The sequence below is a fragment of the Pavona decussata genome, unplaced genomic scaffold (genome assembly GCF_977016875.1).
Source record: "Pavona decussata unplaced genomic scaffold, jaPavDecu1.1 SCAFFOLD_28, whole genome shotgun sequence".
In the NCBI taxonomy this organism is placed as follows: Eukaryota; Metazoa; Cnidaria; class Anthozoa; order Scleractinia; family Agariciidae; genus Pavona; species Pavona decussata.
The window spans coordinates 155589-176612 of NW_028145451.1; the positions used below are offsets into that span (position 1 = coordinate 155589).

A 21024-nucleotide genomic window follows, 5' to 3' on the forward strand; every position below is an offset into this window, starting at 1 on the left:
AAGAGAAAAATAAAAGCATCTCAGTGGAAAACAGGAAAAACAGTATTAAGGATGGTCTAAAGGCCATGAATTTCAAATTTAACTATCGAGCCTGTCTTGTTTCAGGAGGTGTGGTTGTCGAAGGTATAGGCTTATGAGACATTGTGAGGGAGGGGGGAAGGGTTGCATAACAAAATCCTTGACATCAGTTATTCTATTCACAAGCCAAGGATCTAATTCAGCAGTCCATGGTTAACTGACGAATATAGCTAATTCCAACCACCCTTTAATAATAAGATCAACTAGTCAGACTAAAAACGTAACTTCTAAGTACTAACTACTTCAGTTCCCAATGAAGAATTCAAAATAGTGCATTTAGCTTCATGTTATACACTCTGTTTTTTTTTTTTTTTTTTAAGAAAGTCTAATTTTGGAGCTGAGGCTGAACGTTCTTATATTTTTTTGCGATTTGAAAACGTTCTGAAAGCTGAAAACGTTCTTAAGATGTTCTTAAATTACTAAGTGTGCACTACATGTATTTCAGGACCAGTAAACCTATCAAAGTGCATTGCCTGCTGAGATATGGTATCAAGAACTGCTGATTATGGCAAACCGAGATGTGTGTCACCATTTTTAATGTTATACAAAACATGCCCTTAAGTATTTTGGTTAATTTACATTTGTTACCTTGATTCTATATACAGATTAACAAAATAAAAAAGTTCTTAATCTACTCTCAGCCTGAGGAATGTGTTTTAATACGTTCTTAAAATTTTGGTTAATCTCAGCCTCGACGTTCTCATAAAAAAGGTTCTTATGCCAAAAAACAGAGTGTATCAGAAAATGTTACGTGACTTGGTAAGGCTGGATTATATTACGTATACGTCAAAAGAATAACCGAACGAAATAAAGTTCGTTAACCTCCACAACATCAGGTTGAAAACACTACTTAATCCAACTCTAAATGAGGTATCTGTTCACTCTTGTACAACTTTTCTACCACGAATGTTATCTATGTTGTTTAAAATACAACCAGCTCGGAAGTACAATTACAATCGAGTTTCTTTTTTTTAGTGGTGTGCTATCATTTCGAACTCTCGCTTAATCTTACGAGGATGATTTTCTGCTCATATATGTATGTACTAATCGAAAAACTACTGCAGAGATGGAAAAGGCTCGAGAAGCTAAGAGGAAAGAAATATTTGCTTCTCTTCGATTCTCCTGTGTGTTTCTTTGAGGAGATTTTGTGGAGTGGAGAATAAATAATGAATAAATTCACCTCCGTTGTCTATATTTTGAAGACATTTGATCAGTAATTCTCCGACTTATAGGTTTCTAAAATATTGCACAAAAACAATCATAAGGTTTAGCCGAACTCGGTTTTCTCGAATTTTCTGTTAGCATTGCTAGTAGCCGGCGTCGATTCTTGCACATAACTAACTCCATTTACATGATACTGCACTCGTTCGACAAAGCGTCGGCAGCAACACCTACAGCACCAGCGACTGGTACTATGTAAGCTGCCTGAGGTGCAAAGGCAGCTGCTGCTTGACCAAGTACTGGAGCAACACGAGCCACAACTTTAAGGCCTTTCCTCCAATAGCTTGGTTTCTCAACTTCTGCTTGTTCCTGATGGGTGTCTTCGATTCTTTGTTGTAGACCAGCCGCCCTTTTTGTTCTCTCGTTAATCATCTGTGGTAATTCCTTCTCATCCTTGCTATTTGGCTCCTTCATTTCGTTTATATCAATGGCTGCCTGCTGACTATCGGCTTTCTCAAGAAATGCTCTAGCCTCTTCATTGTGCTTGCCACTCATCTCGGTTAGCCGACCTTCAAACTCTTCTTGAGGCAATTCCTTTTCTCGAAGTTCTTTTTTCTCTTTCTCCTGTTTGGCAATTAATTCTGACATGTTCTGAATCATTCTCATGTTTTCTTCGTTTGATTTTTGCATTGCTAAGAAACGCTCCTCCAAGGCCTTGTTTTCTCTTATGAACGCTTCTCTTTCCTTTTCAGCTTCTCTCATGCTTGCAGCCATCATGTTTTCCATCTGAATTCGTTGTTTGTCCATCTCACTCTGCATTTGCTGCCGATGTGCAGCTCTTTCCTCCACTAGTCTTGCAATCAACATGTCCATCTATTGGAATTATAAACGTTGAAAACAAGTATTAATAATAAGATTAGGGTACATTTCTGACAGTAGTAAGATTTCGCAATAACATTCTTACATTGTAGGTTAAGTTAAATCAAGTGCAACTAAGAAGCCATGTTACAAGTATATTTCCTTATACTGTCAAAAACACCTAGAACTTCTATTAGTTTCAGTTCTTGCAGCGCAGATGCGCAAATGAAGATTTAGCATTAAGTTTCTTTTATTTATTTTTTTAACTTTTCCTTTTATCCACTCTGAGGCGGACATATTTTGATGGCAACGTGTTCATTGCGTATTACATTGCATTGCACTATATTGTAATGGTAGCAGTTTGCAAAAATACAAGACACCAATATACTTTACCTCCATTTTGTTTTCTTGATTTTCTTGTTGTAAGCCTAACTGTTGTTCCTATTGAGATATAAAGTGTGAAAGAGGTGACTCCTGCACGCCTGTAACCGTCCTGTTAACACAAGTGGATTTCAGGTCGAGAAGAGCCTCATGTGACATCAGTTACTTTCAAAAAAGCGAATACTAGCAAACTTTGAGGGACTTTCCTTCCATAATACATAAAAGATGTATCTGAAAACAGACAGATGGGTGAAATCCGCACTGGATAACAACAATTGGAGATGTTACAAAACTCTGCGAATTTCCTCTAGAGATTCCGTATTTTGCCCGAGTGAATCATGAATTCAAGAATAGCATCATTCTGTGCCTTCCCACGGAAGGTTTCACCTGCCTCGCTCATCGCCGCCATCTCGGCCAAAAGCGCGCACAGCCGGAAAGCGAACAAATCGACCAAAACGTAACCACAGCCAATAGAAGAACATAAAAACTTCATAACTTCATAAGTTGTCGATTTAACAGTTGTGGGATTAGTGAACTGGCTTTTGAAGCGAGGGTTAAAATGACTTTCTTTGATACGAACCTCAGCGCCCTTCAAGTGTAAATGAAGACTAGTTTTCATAGAAACAACGTGATTTACTTCCGAATAAGCAACGAGGTTTTTAAAACAAAGTCACCTTCAGCCTCGCCGCTACTCAAAATCCAGGTGGAATGTTCTCTCATTAGGCATAGTGTTGTGGATATGTTGACTTACCTCAAGCCGTCTCCTTTCTCTCTCTTGAAAGGCTTCCATTTTGATCTCTTTCGCTTTTTTTTCGTTGAAGTTCTTCATTTGCCTTAGTATCTCAAGGTATTGTTTTGTTTCTCTAGTTAGTTCCTATCAGATCAAGAGTTAGTCAGTCATTATTGGGTTTAAAATACCAATCATAATAAGAATCACTTCTTCTGATGTTTCCGTCAGCTGTTTACACTGAATGGGTTACATTTTATAAGTGCAATGACACAAAATCAGGAAGGATCGATTGATCATAATCATTTTACTTAAATAATTGTCTCGTTTTAAGGTATGTGTCTTAAACATAAAGTTTCCCTTGGATTTAGTAGTTGTTTAATCTGTCTTAAAAGAGTTATCAAATTTGGCGTTTCACCCAATTTTTGGCGATGTTTCAGCAGTAATCGGAAGTCATTTTAAAGTTCTTTTTAAGGGAAAAAGAAAATGAGAGTCAAAGAAGGTAGGAGGTAAGGGATAGCCGCTAATGAAATTGTAAATGAATAAGGGAAAAAAGAGTATTAACTAAGAAATATATAATGACAATGAGCAGCTGGGACTTAAATACTACACTGTTGAATTCGAGTGTTTTTTAAACCTGCTTAACGTCGTTGCAAAATTAGTTGAACAACGTTGGAATAACAGCAAACCCTAATCAAGTTTTTGTGAGTAATTACTGCCCAGCGTACCTCGTGAAAGTCAAAGAGGGTTGCAGCAATCACATCTTTTGCACCCACTGCTTGCTTGTCGTAGGCAGTTTTTACGTGATAGTATACTCCTATTATGTCATCAAAGGACAATTCAGAACCTTTGGCTCCCTGTAATTGATGAAGGACCGGGTCTAGGTGTTTCTGTTTCAATTGCAACAGAAGTTTGTGGCAAGATTCCCTCGTTAACTGGCCATTCTCAGTCTGCCATGTTTTCAGTTTTTCGGTTATTGATACCTATGTAAAATAAATAAAATTCATTAGTCAAATAGGTTGTAGCCTCTCACGCAGTCGTTTTTAGGGGACTCGTGGAAAGGAGGTAATAGGAATCCCCTAAAAATGTCTGCGTGGGAGGCTATATAGGTTGGGGTAGGGTCATTCATAATTTCAAACAAACGATAGTTATCAGATTAATAACGGATCGATGTTGGACACCACTGGACTTAACAAAAATTAAATATCATCTGAGAAAAACCATGATCACTTATTCACTATGTGGCCCATTCTATATAAAAAAATTCAACTAGCCTCAATGAAACAGACATCAATGGCATAATGCTCAAGAAATGGAAGTACGGTAATGATTATCAGCGAGTCTTCATGCAACGATAAATTGTTTTCAATTAGTTCCTTCATCCACATTTATAATTTTTACACATGCCATCTCATAATTCCTTTTCTTTTTTTCTTTATGGACGCGGTGCCTACTAATACCGAAGTATTTTTGCGCGGTTTATAACTATGCGGGAAAAGCAGATCTTAGCAAGGGCTTTTGAATTTCAAAAAGAAAATTGGAGGTTCATATAACCACGCATTTTCTAGAGATAATTAAGCAACAATAATTCTAAAAAGCTGTAAAATATTAAGGAATGTATGGCGTTTTTTTTTTCAAATTGAAGTGTTATTATCTCTGAAAAATGCACGGTTATCCCCAATTTTCTTTTCGGATTTCAAAAGCATTTGCTAAGATCTGCTTTTCCCGCATAGTTATAAACCGTGCAAAAATATCTGTATTAGTAGGCACCACCCATAGGAAACCCGAGTATCTCGAGATGCGCAGAACGTATGCGCAGTAAAAGAAGTAGGCACCGTCCTTAAAAGAAAATCAATCATTTTGATCCATGACAATACAGAATATTCGTAGGAAAAATAAAATTATAGCAACTGCCCGTTCATACAATTACGTCTTTATTACAACCACCTGGAAACGACGCTTTGACAGCAATTTCGAACAAAATGTTTATACGTTTGAGATGGCATGCGCTGCTTTGTATCTTTCGTTTGGTATAATTTAACTTTTTTTTAAATATATTTGAGCAATCCCTCATTAATTGGGATTTTTTTGGTTTGATCTAGGGATATCAGACAATCCAAAAATTGAAGAACAAAGATGACACTAAACGATTTCAAATTTAACACTTGACAACTTTGTCGTGAAGAGAACACAATGAAATATCCATTCATGATGTAATATACCGATACCTCACCCCTCCCCCGCCCAACCCTCCCACGTTGGCGGTGTGACTTTACTTGTACCTCTTGTTGCGCTTTTCATTACTTTTTATTTATTTATTATTATTATTTTTTTGTTTTCTTTTTGCACGCTATCATTATTTGGCACTGTTCCGTTATCAACAGATATATGCGAAATCAACGCCAGTTGACGCTCCGCCGACACTTTAAACCCATGTTACTTTCTAAGGCGGCGAGTGAAAGAATTTTATACCGGAAGAAAACTTGGGGCACTTGTGGTTAATCTTAAATAACGATAAACTTAGACACACCATCAAGATTCAGACAGCGTAAACCTGCCAGATGAACTCTCTGGTCTTTATGTTCTGCGATTTGCAGATAATAAAACGTCATAGCCCTAGCATCCCACCTGAAGTGTCCTCAAGTGCTTTTCAGTTGTGCTTGTGGAGATCCCATTGGTTTCCGCCATAAACTGTCGTTGACACTCCTCCAGGGCAATGTTATGACTTTCACGTATCTCATCATTGTCGCAAGGCATTTTATCTGATAACAGTGTCGCCATACAGCCATCGTAAGTCTCCTGAGACACCTGTCTGGCGTCAAAACATTTTGTTTCAACAAATGTCTGCCATGCTGACTGCACATTTGGAATGACACCTGGAGTATTGATGGCTTCAACATACAGTGTAACCAAAGCAGCCAGACCTGCCATGGAATAAAATATTCATTAAGTAAACGTTTAAAACAACCCATGCCGGTGAAAACTGATATGACTTTAACAGTACTGGTACTCCTTGCTGTCTGTTTGAAAGATACATTGCACTCTGTCATTTGTTTAACAACAACAGCAACATCTATTTTATGAAAGTACTGAAAAACATAATGGAAAATTTCGACTCAGGACGAAAACTTGGGTCAGTATTTTACGAGACTATAGATAACGAGGAAGGCAATTTCTTTATTGTCGATACTTCAAATTACGAGAAAACTTATAATCTTCAAAAAATAACACGATAAGCGCCCTCCAATAAAGGAACGTATTAAAGGCTGGTTTCCATATGATCGCGGATCGCAGATCGCAGATCGCAATAAGGTCTGCGATCGTCTGTGATCATATGGAAACTACTTCTGCGATCGTCTGCGATCGTGCGATCGCGATCGCAGACGATCGCAGAAGATAGAACCATGTTCTATCTAAAGGCTGGTTTCCATATGATCGCAGACGATAGCAGACCTTATTCCCATCTGCGATCCGCGATCACATGGAAACCAGCCTTAAAGGCTGTTTTTAAGACAGTAGTTTACCTAATATTATAAAGATACTTACCTTCTCCTGTCACAAACTGTCCATCAATACAGCTGTGTTTCGGAACTAGGACAGACCTCAGTAACGATTTGAAGTTCTCTAATCTGGTCAAAAACTGTGAGCGTAACTGACTCTTATTCTCGTGAAGACTTCTCATTATTTCACCGTCAGCTGTTGGTGGAGGCAAGTGGAATGCATCAAAACCTGGAAAAAAACGTAAGATGCTCTCCGCTGCTTCCTGGCTCTTGTGACAGGAGTGTACTGAAGAATCCTGATCTCGGAAAACCTACAACCAAGGAATACAATGCATGTGGCTTATACAAAATTAAAGCATCGTCAGGTGTTTTATGTCTTGAAAATATGCAACAAATTGACTGTACATAGAAAAAAACCAATGTCATTGAAATCAATGGTGAAAAACTTCGACTTCACCAGTACACATATTGACATATTAACAGGTTTATTATTCCTTTGTCACGTACGGTCAAAAACGCTCACCAACGTACGGCTTCGTGTGACCCATTTAGACAAAACCAGATGTTATCACTACGCTTGATCATGAGTTCAGTGATGTGCAATTTGAAAATGTGTTGACCATGGCATAGAGTTTTACAGCCATTTTTAGCCTTACGTGCATTAAGCGACCATCTTTCGTCCTGCTATGTGACCAGGCCAAGCCTGAAGTAGCCTCTTCCAGGCGTTCAGTTAGTTGGGGCGCAGCGCGAAAAAAGGCGCGCGAAAAAATAAAGAAAAAGCGCGCGAAGGGAAGCGAAAGAACGCCTGTGGGCAAACTTAACAAACGGTCGTTCCGCCCACTTCTATGGCTTGTGGTTTTCAGTTGTCAGCAGATGTCAATCAGACCCTAATCAGAATTCCGGGAAATATGATCCTTCAATTTTGAATTGCGAGTTGGCGCGTCTTTCCGTACAATGGCAGTGCTCAATCATGAGTTACATAAAATAAAGACATCTTTGAGCTTGAAAAACAAAAGAAATTTAGTCCACCTACTTTCCTGAATTGTAGAAATCAACCAAAAAACGAAGAAAGCCAACCGACTTCCCGAACTTGCCGCCATTTTTGAAATACGAGCCGAAATTTCAGCATTGTGCTGAATTGTGGGATTCCTGTCGAACCTCCTCTGCTGTTTGATTGTGCTTTTCATGTCCCTCAATTCTCCGTTTTTTTCTGCAAGCGAATTGACAGTCCATCCTCCGACGTGTTGCAGGTTTTGCCAGAAAATTGTAAAGTGCCAGAGAACAAAAATTCCCGGAGTATCTATTTTTAATGTTGTTTTTAATAAGGTTTCGGGAGCAGAGAGCTTTAATAGTGTTGGCCGACCTTGCCAGTTCGTTGGGGCATGAACTGAAAAGAGACCCAAGTTTCTCGAATGTAAGTTGTTTGACCTGTGTAAGAATACTGGCTAAAACGCATGTCAGTATTGTGAAACTATTCTCGGGGATTGTGGAAAGAGAATCGCTGAAAGCGGCAAAACGACAGACGAACGCTAGATCGCCGACTGGAGATATACTCCTTCCGCGAAGCGTGCTAACACGCACTCAAGAGATCTACAGGAATCGACCAGCAAATCCTTGGCGGACAGACAAGTGGTGATGACCAAAGTACGTTGGGAGTATCGCCTATTTATATTTGTGGCCAAATCGATTCTGCCATGAATATCGACGGAGAACAAACAGTCATTAAAGTGTTAAGCTCCTTCGTTGTTTATGTCGTGATGTTCAATCGTCTTATGCGCCAGTGATTTTTCACTTTCGTGTTGTTTGGTGAATCAACGATCGTGGACCAAAATTTATTACGTTTCTGGCTAGGAAACAGGATTTATCCTGACGAACGTCTGATATTTTTTCGCGGTTGCAACTCCAGACGTAAACTGATCTCCTTTATCCTTATAATGATCAGAACTGAACGAGACGAAAGTTTAATGGGCTTATCTCGGCTCAATTAATTTAATGGTTTTTTCCCCAAATCCCTAGAAAAGTAGCTTTTTGCGAAAAATTATTCGCGAAAATAAAGTAAAAGAATTCTCGAAGGCGCTCCACATGCGGAAAATTTTTAAGAATGTTGTTTATCGCAGATTTGACACTCGATGAAAGGATCGCCGCCATATCGAATTTCTCATCTGCGTCAGCAACGTTGTAGCGTTGACAAAATCTGTCAAAATTGACCAATCAGATCTGGTATACCGGAACGACCGTTTGTTAAGTTTGCCCACAGGCGTTCTTGCGCCCCAACTAACTGAACGCCTGGAGGAGGCTAAGCCTGAAGTGCAAACACGGCGAACTTGAATTTTTGTGATGATGGATTTTTAACCATCAAACTGACTTAACTGAGGAAGGAAATATGAACACGGAAATCACTCCGTGAAAGATGAATCGATTGATTCGCATGCACTTCTTGCAAACAAGGGAGTTCAAGTTTAGCGGAAGTTATGAACACGGACGTTTATGTAATCTGAATCATACGGTAAATTGGGGGCCATAAAAAATCAATACTCTTTTTCAGCCATTTGAGGTTTTGTCATAGTATCAGAGGATTTGGGCCACTACCGGTCAGCTTTTTTCTCGCTGAATTTGGATTATTTTAGATTTTTGCGTGTCTACTTCATCCGTGCTCAATTCGCTCACAAACGAGCAGAGATGGAAATAATTACTATGTTTTGACTGAGTGTAAAGTATTAATGAGTCAAATGAGTCAATGAGTCAGGTCTAAAAAAAAATAAAATTCTGTAGAAACAATAAAATTATGCGTTACGTTTACTTATTTGGCTAGTTGTTTTATTGCTGCCTGCACAAGGCAGCTAGTTTCCTTTTAAATCTCCACCCGGGCTGTTTGTTTGCAGTTCCCAGGCCCTGTCGCGTAGCACCCGATCAGAGGCGAAAAATATGGCGGCCAAATTATAAATGTTGTGACTGCTACGGAAGAAAGTATTTAATTCCCTTTGAACACAGCACTTAAAGTAAATTAAGTTAAACCTCAGTGTGGAGTTTCCAAGTTCTCAAAGACTCAAATCTGTGAACAGTCGTTCTTTGACATTCGGTGTATTGATGATTTGGCCGGGTTTGAAGTAGAAAATCGATCGCGAGTGCCAAGGAAAGTTCTTTTACATATGCATCGGTAAGTTACCGACTAGTTTGTCACGCTGGTGTAAATTGGAAAGGGGAAACCCTAACCGTAAATCACTCTTTTTTACCCTTCCTACTTGTCCCCCACGCCACTGTTTTGTCGTATCCAGTCTTAGTAGTTTTATCTACTTTTGACTTCCATTGACCGAGATTTCCCATTATCTGGAAGAAAATTACTTGATATTCATTATCCATTTGTTTTTTTTTGTTTTTTTTTTATGAAAAACCGCTGATCCGACCTGTTGACTCATTGACTCATGACTCATGACTCATCATGACTCATTGACTCATTTGACTCATAAAACATCCGTTCTCGTTTAGACTGAGGAAGAATCAATGTATTAAATTATACTAAAGAAAGATTCACAGCTATGCATGTAAATGTCTGTGTAGCGAGAAGCTGAAAAGTGTAAAATTTCGAGTTCCCACGTGGTGAAATCCGAGCTTCCGGTAGGGTGACCGTTTTTCGTGATTTTCTGCCGTTATATGGAATATTTCAAAATACTAACCTTATTTTCTTCACTTGCTTACCTAGGCCTTCAAACTGACAAAGTATGGGCGAAATCGACTTTTTAATTTTTTTTACCGTGGCCACGATTTCTTTGATTTTTTCATTCATTCTTCACTATTCAGCTGTATGAATCGCAAGATGAAAGATGGCATATGTATCGAAACTGTAAAAATAAACTGTTTCTTTCATGTACAAAAGACAGGGAATTTCAGTAACACACCTGGCTTAACTTTTAAAAACTTAAGCTTTTGATATTTATTTCTACAGCTCTATTTCTACGCTATTGATTGGTTATAATAGATTCTAACCTTCCTTAAGAAGTATTCTTTTAAATCTTTGCAATCGCGGGGAATGGATTGTGTTACATCCCTCAAGAGCCAAAGAAAGAACGGAAATGTTCGATGAAATAACTCGGTTTCTTTCCTCCTGTTGGCAGTAACTCTTTCTTTCGATCGGATCTGGATTCTTTGAGACAATTTAACGATAAAACTATTTAGCTGTTAAAGAAAAAAAAGCAAACTGAAACATAAACTAGTGGATTCCATTGGAAAGTGACGTGCTGCTGGTAACAAGCGCATGCAGGGGAAGAGTGGTCGTTAATTCCATGTAATGTCTTAGATAGTAAACATTTCATCGACTTGATTTGGTTTCCTATTGGATTAACTCGGCTAATACATGCAAGTACATAGGCTGGCAGTTGTGCCAGCCTAACAAACACTTAAAAGTGTATTCGGTTACCGTAATTTTGGTGCCGTTTTCGAAAGGAATCTAAAATGTCTCCGGAAGATGCACGAGTAAGATGTAAGCTTTGGAATTTTGCACCTTTACGTTTAATAGCAGTTTGATTTTAAGGATACTCTAGTCCCTCTAGATCACGTCTTGTGGGGACACCTTGTGAGTTATAAATCAACACAGAAGCCAGCAGGACGGTCAGTGTAAATATCTGATTATCATCATAGTCAGCACTTGTTGTTGCATCAATCCCCTCTGAGTCTAGCAGTACCACAGTAAATTCCTGACCTCTCGAATCCTGGAAATGTCCAAATGCAAGCAAAAGTCAGTACGAGCTACAGTTGAAACGTTTTAGTAGTCAGATTACTTTAGCTGGCATCTTTTCAGGGAAACCCAACGAAATGTTGTCGCTTTTGCCCGCAAAGAGTTTTTTTGTGTCCTCCATAAAATGCATATCTGCTTATACAAGACAGGCTTATGCTAGTACTGTTTGAATTGTTCGAAGGCTTTTAGCGACAAATTTGACCCTCCGAAAACAAATTACAAAAACGAATTACAATTTTCCAGTATTACGAACTTCTAAGCTGACGTTTTGCCTGAAGAAAACTTAATAATTATTTCCTTACAACTAAACCCGAAATTCAGAGGTGATTTGGCCCTTCCGAAGTCATCGAAATGAACTGATGGATCATGGGTGCCCCTGATTGTTCGGTTATTTACCTTATATTTTCCTGGCACTATCCACAACCAGATTCCCATTGTCTCAGCCACCATTTCATGTCCCAGAGGGAAGACTTCTGGTTGATTAAAAGCTTCGCTCAATATGTAGGACTTCCCTTTCCTATATGGACCGGCAATGGACACCACACACACGGGACCTTCGGGAAAGTGAATGAAGCCACAAATAGAAATCAGAAAATTACCAGGCAAAACATCCCATTGACTAAATATAATGAATCAAATGTTAAGTCAGCAATTAAAGAAGGTTCTCGAAACATATAATTTTATTTCTCTGATTGAAGTAGCATCAACGTTTTGTATAACAAAATAGCGAGGTCACTATGATCACTTTCGATCACACGTGCAGCAGTACTAAATAAGGTGTTATAATGCACCATGATAGATATTAACGACTCAATGCTATAAATTGGTTAAGTATGCCAAACAACAATCAATTACATCCTAATCATTCCGGCTACAATCCTGGCCAATTGGTTTCGGGACACGTGACGTTTTTGTACAAGTTTTCTTGTGAAATTAGACAACTGCCGATAGTTTAAGGTCGCAGAAAGAACCTTAGAAACTTAATTCCCCTCCAGTCAGGAGTCAGACATGTCTCGAAAATCTTGGACCTTTTATCAACTTCAACATTGTTTAGGGGGGAGGGGAGAAAATATTTTCATGCTTTTTAAGTGTCCCGAACGTTTTGGTCAGTATTGTAGGTCCAAAAAGGGAAACAAACCTTTTACTTTCCTAAGCTTCTCTAGTGCTTCTTCGACCACGTACAGTGAAGAGCGCCTCGCCCCAGTGTTAATGTACTGAGAGGATTCTGAATTCCACTTGCAGTTATTAGGCAGGCATAGGGGAATCGCTCTTGTATCTGCAGTCCCTGGAATAGCAATTAATTCAAAGTTTGGATCCGCCTGAAGCTCCAAGATTGTTATCATATTGTGTTTCCCTCCTGAGAGACATCGCTAATTCTAATTATTTTGCGAATACATGCGGGTTATGCAGTGTTATACTAAAAAAAGTAGTTAGAACACAAGGAGTAATAGACCACGGGTACTATTTAGATTTGTCTGTTTTTTTTATTTTTCATTTGTTTGTCTGTTTGTTTGATTCCTGTAAGCATGTAGGGACCTTAAAACACTAGCTCCAAGCATATCTGGACGCGAATACTCATAGCCGCTGGCCTGTTTGTTTGTTTGTTTATTTTATTTATTTTTATTTTATTTTTTTTTAGGGGGGGGGGGGGGGGTTCTATCAAGATTCATTTGTTTCTGCTTTTGTCCAACCCATGATGTAGCTTAGGCTTTGAAGTCTTCTGCATAATGTATGTACTTTCTTTCACCACCTTTGGAAAAAGTGTTGCAAGAACAAACCCTTCCCACTGGCTGAACATTTTGTCCACTGGCGTCTCTCATGTAACAACGGCGGTGCTTCAGATGATGGTTGAGCGCCTCGGTTCGGTGTTTCTCTGTGCATCCTCGATTCCTGTTCAAGGAGAGAAAATTTGTTGTCAGTCACGAGGACACTTTATTGTCTGTAGTATTATTTATAAAATACAAATGTTGCTTCCCTTTGTGTGGATCTTTTCTAAGGCAATGGATTGAAGGAACGCAAATCAACACAAACCAAGAAACGCGGAACCCTTGTCCATTAACTCAGTAGCGGCAATCGACCCGTCTTTTGGTGTGGCGGTCAACTAGAAAGCCTTTGCTACTTTGACCACCACACACATTTTATAATTTGTACTGTATTTATTTTTACCTTGTAATTATCTGTTGTAATACTTTACTTTCTATGTTAATGTTGTGTAAATAGTGTGAAATAAATGAACCTTGAACCTTTTGTACTAACCAGACAGCCAAGAATAAATGACTTATTGCGAGCTAAGTACAAAAGGGAAGACACTGCCATTTGAGGCTGTTGTTATTGTTAATTAAGCAAGAAAAAGGAATGAATTATCTTTATAACTTTTCCAACCAAGGACAAACACAATTTGTTTCCTCAATTATTCTAAATACTAAAAAGGGTAGAAGAAAGCTTCGATTTAATCTTCTTCAAAATCCAACTTGACCAGTGTGATGACGTTTGTTTTAAATCAACTCACCGCCTGATTTCTTTCATATTCGATACGTGAAAGTTCCAGTACTCTAGCCAAGGCTTCTTCTTCATCCACTGACTGGTAAATTTCCCTCCAGGTTTCCTAATAAAAGTACAGTGGTGAAATGTGATCCTTTCAACGCCAATGCCACAATAAATTAGACACACTGAACCCTGAAGTCCGTTCCTGATGGCTATTTCAACTTTTTGAGATCAGTCAAATTTACATTGAAAAGTAACATTTTCATGAAGAAAAAGGAATTTCTAAGATTTATTCCTACATGTCACACAATTTCACATTTTTAAACCGGGCCAAATACTTATAGAAAGTAACATTGTTTATTCTTGCTTACATCCATTTTTCTGCAAGTAAGTACCACGTGTTCTCTACGTTGGTAGAAACTCAAGACTCAGATAGACAGTCTGTCTGCTCACAGCCTTACTTCGTATGCACTACCAAAGTCATCCAGTGTTACCCTAAAACATGGAACAGGAACTAAAACATACAATAGCTGAGAGCGCAATGGATTAATTATAAATGTCTCACTGAATTTAAGAAAGTACAGGTTACATTTTTCTAATTTATTAATCTTCTTTAATAACCTCAAAATGCAAACGCACCAATAGCCTTAGCTTTTATAAAATAGTTATCTAAGGAAAGCAGCCTAATTTGGTATTTTTATATTTAAGGAATCAAATTAATCGTTCCCAGTTTCCCTGAAAACCAATTGTATATCTTAAGAGGTTTTACCGTCTGTATACACTCGATTGCAAAAACGTTGACACCTAAAAAGCATAAACTATGAACAATGAGGCCCAAGGGATTTGTGGGTAGTGTTTGAAAATTAGCCCTTGTTGGCCAACTTGGACACTTTAAGGAAAGCTTGGGCAGTTTCCATCATTCACCACGTGCAACTAATTTTGATTATCAACCGTCGCACGAGAATAGAATATTATGTAAATAAATTTAGTACAATTATACCCATAAAGCCATTGGGTCTCATCGTTCACGGTTTATGCTTTTTAGGTGTCAACGTTTTTGCAATCGAGTGTATCGTTCGTTATTTTAATAATTTTCTTCTCTCTCTTCTATGTTTTCTCTATACCGTTTTCCTTCCTTTGTTTCGTTTTGTCTGGTTTATTTGTTTGTTTGTTATTTGTTTTTTTTATAGCTTTTCGCTGTTTTCCAACTCGAATTCTGTGAAAATATGAAAAATAAATTAAGTGAACATCAAGTCATCTTATATCATCAGAATGCTGTTATCGTACAGTAAAATGCATCTACCAGAGCCGAGGGATGTGGGGAGGTGGGGTGGTGGGGCACAGGATCTTCAAACTTGATCCCCCCCCCCCCCCCCCTATGTAAGTTAGGTGCGGACTCCCTCTTTTAAAATGGCTTAACAGTGGCCAATTTCCACCCCAGCCCTCCCCCAAATCATACATGCAATTCGCAAAATATGAAGATTTTTTGGGGAGAAAAAAAATGGATTGGGGGGTGGGGCTGGGGGTAAGGTGCAAATTATCGGATAATGCTTGGTGAGTATTTTACTTACATTATCTGTAAAGCTTAACAGATTGAGATTTATGAGTTCCGCCCCTACAACAATTTCTTTAAAAAAAAATCTCTAATTTATCCAATAAGATGATGGTTGCTGCAGTTATAGTTAACAGAATGTAAAGCTACGACTTTGGTAACTGTCAGCTTGCTTATACAACTGATCAGGCGATCGCATGTGTCATTACATTCGTAATAAAATATTTTGACAACATGCAACTTCAATGCCTTTCGCCTGCTCTCACAAATAGACGATTTTATTGTTGTCTTTGTTTTTGTTTTGCTTAACTTAATTTTTAACGTATTCAAGCTAGTTTCATTCGAACTCGTATTATTAAATGCCAGAAGCTTCAAATTAAATGAATGGCGTTAAATTATTATTAATTTAGCCCGTTGTACCAAGGCCACACCAAATACGTGTCTCGTGACAGTCTTAACGTCTCCCAAGTTCACGCTTGCAATTGAAAGTAAAACAAGTTTCCTCGTAAAAGAGATTAATTGTCATTGATTACCTAGGCGAAAAGAAAACAGAACTGCAAGACTCAAAGATCAATTTATTTTGCACTTGCAAAAAAAGTTTCAAATTAAATCGATCGACAGAGGTTCGATAAATGAAAGACGATATAAAATCATGCAGACACACAACACTTACGAAATGAAAACAAAAAAAATTAAAATATTTGCGTATGCAGATTTTTCTGAGAAAGTCACGCGCTCCTTTGCGTTTTGAACAGACTGCTTAAATTATTGTACTGTAATTTCTTTCGAGTGCATACATGGGTTCAATTCCGTTGCCGGTTTGCTAAACGTGATATTATGCCATAAATAACCAAAGACGAATCGAAACCCCAAGCAGCAGAATTTCAATCCATCAATAAAATATACATCGCAAAAATAATTCTACGGAAACCAGAAGCCAGTCAGAACAAAACCGACAGCAGACTTCTCTTTTTCACTACGATCACCTTTATTTCGGGCAATTCTGAACATATCAGTTAATCATACCGAAAAACGTTTAGCTGTTAGACAAATTTACTAACAAATTTACTTTCTCTCTTACACTTCGAATGCTAGCTGTGGCGTGTTGCAGCAAACACCAGCTGACGTAATCAATTATAGGTGCTCTTGATCGGCTCATTTGAGCTTCACGTGTTTAATTTCACGAACCCGAAGAGAGATTCCAAGAAATCTTAATGTGTGTATGTGCGTCAATATATTTTACAAAAGATAGCCTATCTTATGAATGGAATAATTTTGCTCGAGCTGTTCGATGCTTTCAACATACTTCAGTCGAAGCAATGTCTAGGATACAGTCTCTTTCACTTTCGATTCCCGGAGGCTCCTGAACAGAACTGAACTACTGGCTTTCGTTCTATTAAATCCATACTGGCTATATATTTAACCAAATGAATACAGATTTGACAAGTTACGCAATATTTACGCTTTTACATTAAATATTTGTTCAATTCTTAAATGAACGCATAACTGTTTCAGTTTTTCCGTAAGATTCTTTATAGTCTGCTCCTTGACATCCATTTTGCACTGATCAGAGACGCTCGGTGACTCACTAAAAACGTCACAGTAAGTTATGGATAAAGATGGCAACATCATGATTCTGCTAGATTAAAATTATCTCAAAAAACGTACTTACCTCACCCATTCGTTCGTCTGTTGACATGCTCGCTCCAAGCATGCAGGGCGCACAATACAACACGCTTATCGAGTCGAACAACAAATCGGTGTTTGAATGCGTGCATGCGCAATGAATGAGGAAATGTCCGTTCCGCTGGACAAGGGTAACGAGAGCTCTGGGAACGAGATTGTCAGTCGCTTGATAGATCTGTACAGGCCCGCAAATGATCCCGGCCCGCAAATGATCCCCGGACCGGAAATGATCCCCAGATTGGACCGCAAATGATCCCCGATTGCCTCACCATAAATGGAGAATGGAATGGACTCAAATTTGGACAGTGGATTTAAATTTTATTTACTAAATTTTTTTTCTTAATAACATCTGCATGCAAATTTCACAACTTTAAAAATTATAATATAGCAGCTCAGTGCAACAGAACAATTTGCTTTGTATAAACTGGAACATGCTTGCCAGTTCTCTCAGGTGTGTAGCCTGCGAACGCAAACGTATTACCTGCTGTCGAGATTCTCTCTACCGGAATTCTCTCGACAGCCGGAAATACGTCTACGTTCGCAGGCTATCAGGTGTGTCTCCTGAGAACAATAAGTAATTGGGTTCGTCGCCTTTGCTTCGTACGCCGGCTAACTGTGATATATTTAATAGAAATTTCTTCAGAGGGAGATTTTGAACTCGGCCGTTTAATACTCGCTGCACATCGAGGATAACTTTATTTTACTCCGGATTTTTCAATTGTTCGGAGGTTTTTGACTGAGGCGGAAATAATCGACTGCACGCAGTGAGTGAATGTTGATTGCTGTGAACTTTTTACAACGGGTGAGACTCGTATTGCACGGAAAATGTGGTTTTAAACTATCAACAGCACTCCCGTAAACAATTGGCCTCCTGTAGCGATAGACGAAAAATTTGGATGGCAAAATCGGTTGCTAAGGCATGAGGCTCGCCATGGCGGAGGGGAACAATGGTCTTCTGTAGGTCTCTACCGACGACAGTGTGTTTTGCAAAAAAAAAAAACTAATAAAAAAGACTGAGATTCCAACTAGCGGCAAAACGAAAACGAACGACTAAATTAAAATCAACACATTACACGATAACGTATTGGACGACCGAGGCTTAAACGTTATGCTTAGAACTAAGATCCGATTAAGAACAAAGGCGACGATAGTGGGTGAGGTTTGACCGCCATCTGAAGGGCATTGACCGATTCTCCTTCCTTTTTTGAAAAAAAAAAACAAAACAAAAAAAACAAAAAAAAAAACCTTGCGAAAGTCTTAACTGACCCGCTCTTTAATTTGGAAGAGTTTCGTACAATTCTTGCACATTTTAGGCATTGTAATGGTATAAGTAAATCATATACATGTATGTTACAGTTTATAGCTGAATTGTTCTGTTGTACTGTGCTGCTATATAATAATTTTTAAAGTTGAGAAATTTGCATGCAGATAGTTAAATATAACGACTGGTGTTATTAAAAAAAAAATGAATTCTATAAAGTTTAAATCCACTGTCCAAATTTGAGTCCATTCCATTCTAGATTTATGGTAAGACGATCGAGGATCATTTGCGGTCCAATATGGGGATCATTTCCCGTCCGGGGATCATTTGCGGTTCAATTTGGGGATCATTTCCGGTCCGGGGATCATTTGCGGGCCGGGATCATTTGCGGGCCTGTACAGATCCATCGTTCCACCGTTCCATCGATGGGTCGTAAACCTATTTTAGCAAATATGGCGTACTCTTACGGCTCGCTCAAGTTTCTATCCTCCTTCAAAATTAAAAGAACAAGAAGCTGTTTCCAGCTTATACTCGGGCCATATTTGACTGTGTGGTGCGTAAAGCCTACAATCTTTTAACAGTGATAACCTCCAGCATCGCCAATTCCCCCAAATAGATAGCCTGCGAGCAAGCTCTCCTGGGGGTGGATCCTCTTACCCCCTCCCGCCCCCACCCCCAAAAGAGCTTGCTCGCAGACTACCAAATAGATAGATACAGAGATATAGTGAGGCAATAAGTAACCACAGGAGCTTATGTAAGCACCAGATAGAATTGCATTTCTTGCAGTCAGAGTGAAATACAGGAGGAAAACGACATCTGTCATACGAATCCTTTTTATAATCCCCGGGCGTTAATCCCTACGTTTTTACCTTTCGTTTAGAGACAGAAACCATTTGTACGGTCCTAATATGTATGTGACGCCGGGTCAATGACGGATCGTAATTTTCGGTATGATCTAGACCCGGGGGGGGGGGGGGTACTCCCTTATGTGACCTTAACGGGGACTTTCAGCCCGATAGGGTATGGTTTTCAGGGTGTTTTGTCTTGAACGGGGTATCTATTTCATCACTTTCTGTCTTAAACAGGGTATCCCTACATGACCTAATGGCTTAACCAGATTATGATTGCCAATGCATTAAAATACAGTAAGAAACTAGTGTATTCTTATTTCATTCTAGTCTTAAAGGGGAAGTATCATGGGGTTTTTGACCTCTTTTGTTAAAAATGGTGAAGTAAGACCTTCAATTTGCTACAAAATAATTGTCGAACAACGAGAGGAGAGAAATCAATTCAATTCCTGACAGGAACAACACGTACTCTGTTCTAGCCCATTTTGGAAACAAAAAACGGGAAAACTTGAAGAACATTAGCCCAATATTTTTCAAGTTTCAATCCATACCAGCCTACTCTGCTTCTGGCCAGAGGCACTAATCGACAGTTTTATTGCACTGGGGTGATAATTTGTAACAAAACTAAACAATATTTTTTTGTATTTGTTCTCAGACAAACATTTCTGGGTTTTGAAATGACATCAAATTTTCGTGATACTTCCCCTTTAAACAGAGTGTGATTTTGGGTTAAATGTCTTAAAAAGGGCCTGAAATTTTTGAATTCTGTCTTAAACGGGATAGGGAAATCGGAGAATTGTGGGTTTGAACGCCCGGGCCGCACCTCCCTACCCAAGCATCTGTTGAGTACCCCCCCCCTCCCCCCCGGATCTAGAGTAACGTTACGCATCACGCGCACGTTTATATCCTTGTACGTTTTTCAATGTTTCGCTGTTTATATTTTTAAATGAAATTCAGGGGAAAGCATTTGTTATTCACCTCTCATTTGAAGACAGAAACCGTTTCTACATTGATTGTTTTTCTATAGTAAACGTGAGACATCTGTATCTATCTTGGCCCGCGAGGTCATAGACTGATTTAGTTGCCAAATTTTCGGTTAAACAAAACTAACCTTGAGGCACTCAGGTTATCCTAAAAAACACTCCGGTTAGCCTAAAGAGCACTCCAGTTAGCCTAAATAGCACTTAGGTTAGCTTAAATAGCTCCCCGGTTAGCTTAACGGTTAGCAGTTTATGTTGGGGTTGTTCATGCCTCGCACGTCTGGCTCGCATATTGTAAACACTCCTCACGGCCCGAAAGCAAAGAACGCGACCGAGAATTTAAAGAATTTGACAACACGACAGAAAACGTAACTCGTACCAGCCGAGTACAAAAAACGAGACCGAGAACAATAACTCGTGGCCCGAAGTCTTATCTCTCGGCCCTTCGCGACCCCCAAAAGAAAAAAGAATTTGATAATGCTACCGAAACCTTAACTCGGTCTGCCTTACGGCCCGAGTAATAACCTAAAGAACACTCGACCAATGTATACTCTTCGTTCGTTTTTTCGGTGAGAAAAGCGCCGTGTTGAAAGGCTCAAGCAGATCGAGCTTGTCGTCAAGTCAGCAGGGATTTCGCGCAAAATGGAAGGAGAAAATAAGATAAAGAAACATCTGAGGGCGTTCCCTGCTCATTTGGCTGTTAGACACATGAAAGAATTGTTCATCCAAAAATCATTCTCCTCTCGGAAGGATGTCGTGTATGTTTGGTGCGGTGG

The 21024-nt window shown here is 39.0% G+C and overlaps 1 protein-coding gene across 5 annotated transcripts; it reads right to left on the reverse strand.

The window, feature by feature from the left end:
- Positions 1 to 245: 245 nt before the first annotated feature.
- On the reverse strand, positions 246 to 17246 carry LOC146484934 (uncharacterized). Of its 5 annotated transcripts, none has more exons than XM_085103780.1 (14): positions 17151 to 17246; positions 14293 to 14416; positions 13947 to 14042; positions 13216 to 13327; positions 12576 to 12728; positions 11834 to 11991; positions 11239 to 11411; positions 10690 to 10870; positions 6752 to 7016; positions 5834 to 6129; positions 3934 to 4188; positions 3230 to 3352; positions 2491 to 2538; positions 246 to 2112 (listed from the first exon to the last, which is right to left on the reverse strand). In XM_085103780.1, exons 2-14 carry the CDS (start codon positions 14296 to 14298, stop codon positions 1426 to 1428), a joined length of 2553 nt encoding a protein of 850 aa, XP_084959906.1. In that variant the 5' UTR covers positions 14299 to 14416; positions 17151 to 17246; the 3' UTR covers positions 246 to 1425. The 5 variants fall into 5 exon arrangements, with proteins under 5 accessions (XP_084959906.1, XP_084959907.1, XP_084959905.1 ...); XM_085103781.1 differs by having other exon boundaries at positions 12576 to 12722; positions 17146 to 17239; XM_085103779.1 differs by having other exon boundaries at positions 17146 to 17239.
- Positions 17247 to 21024: the final 3778 nt, after the last annotated feature.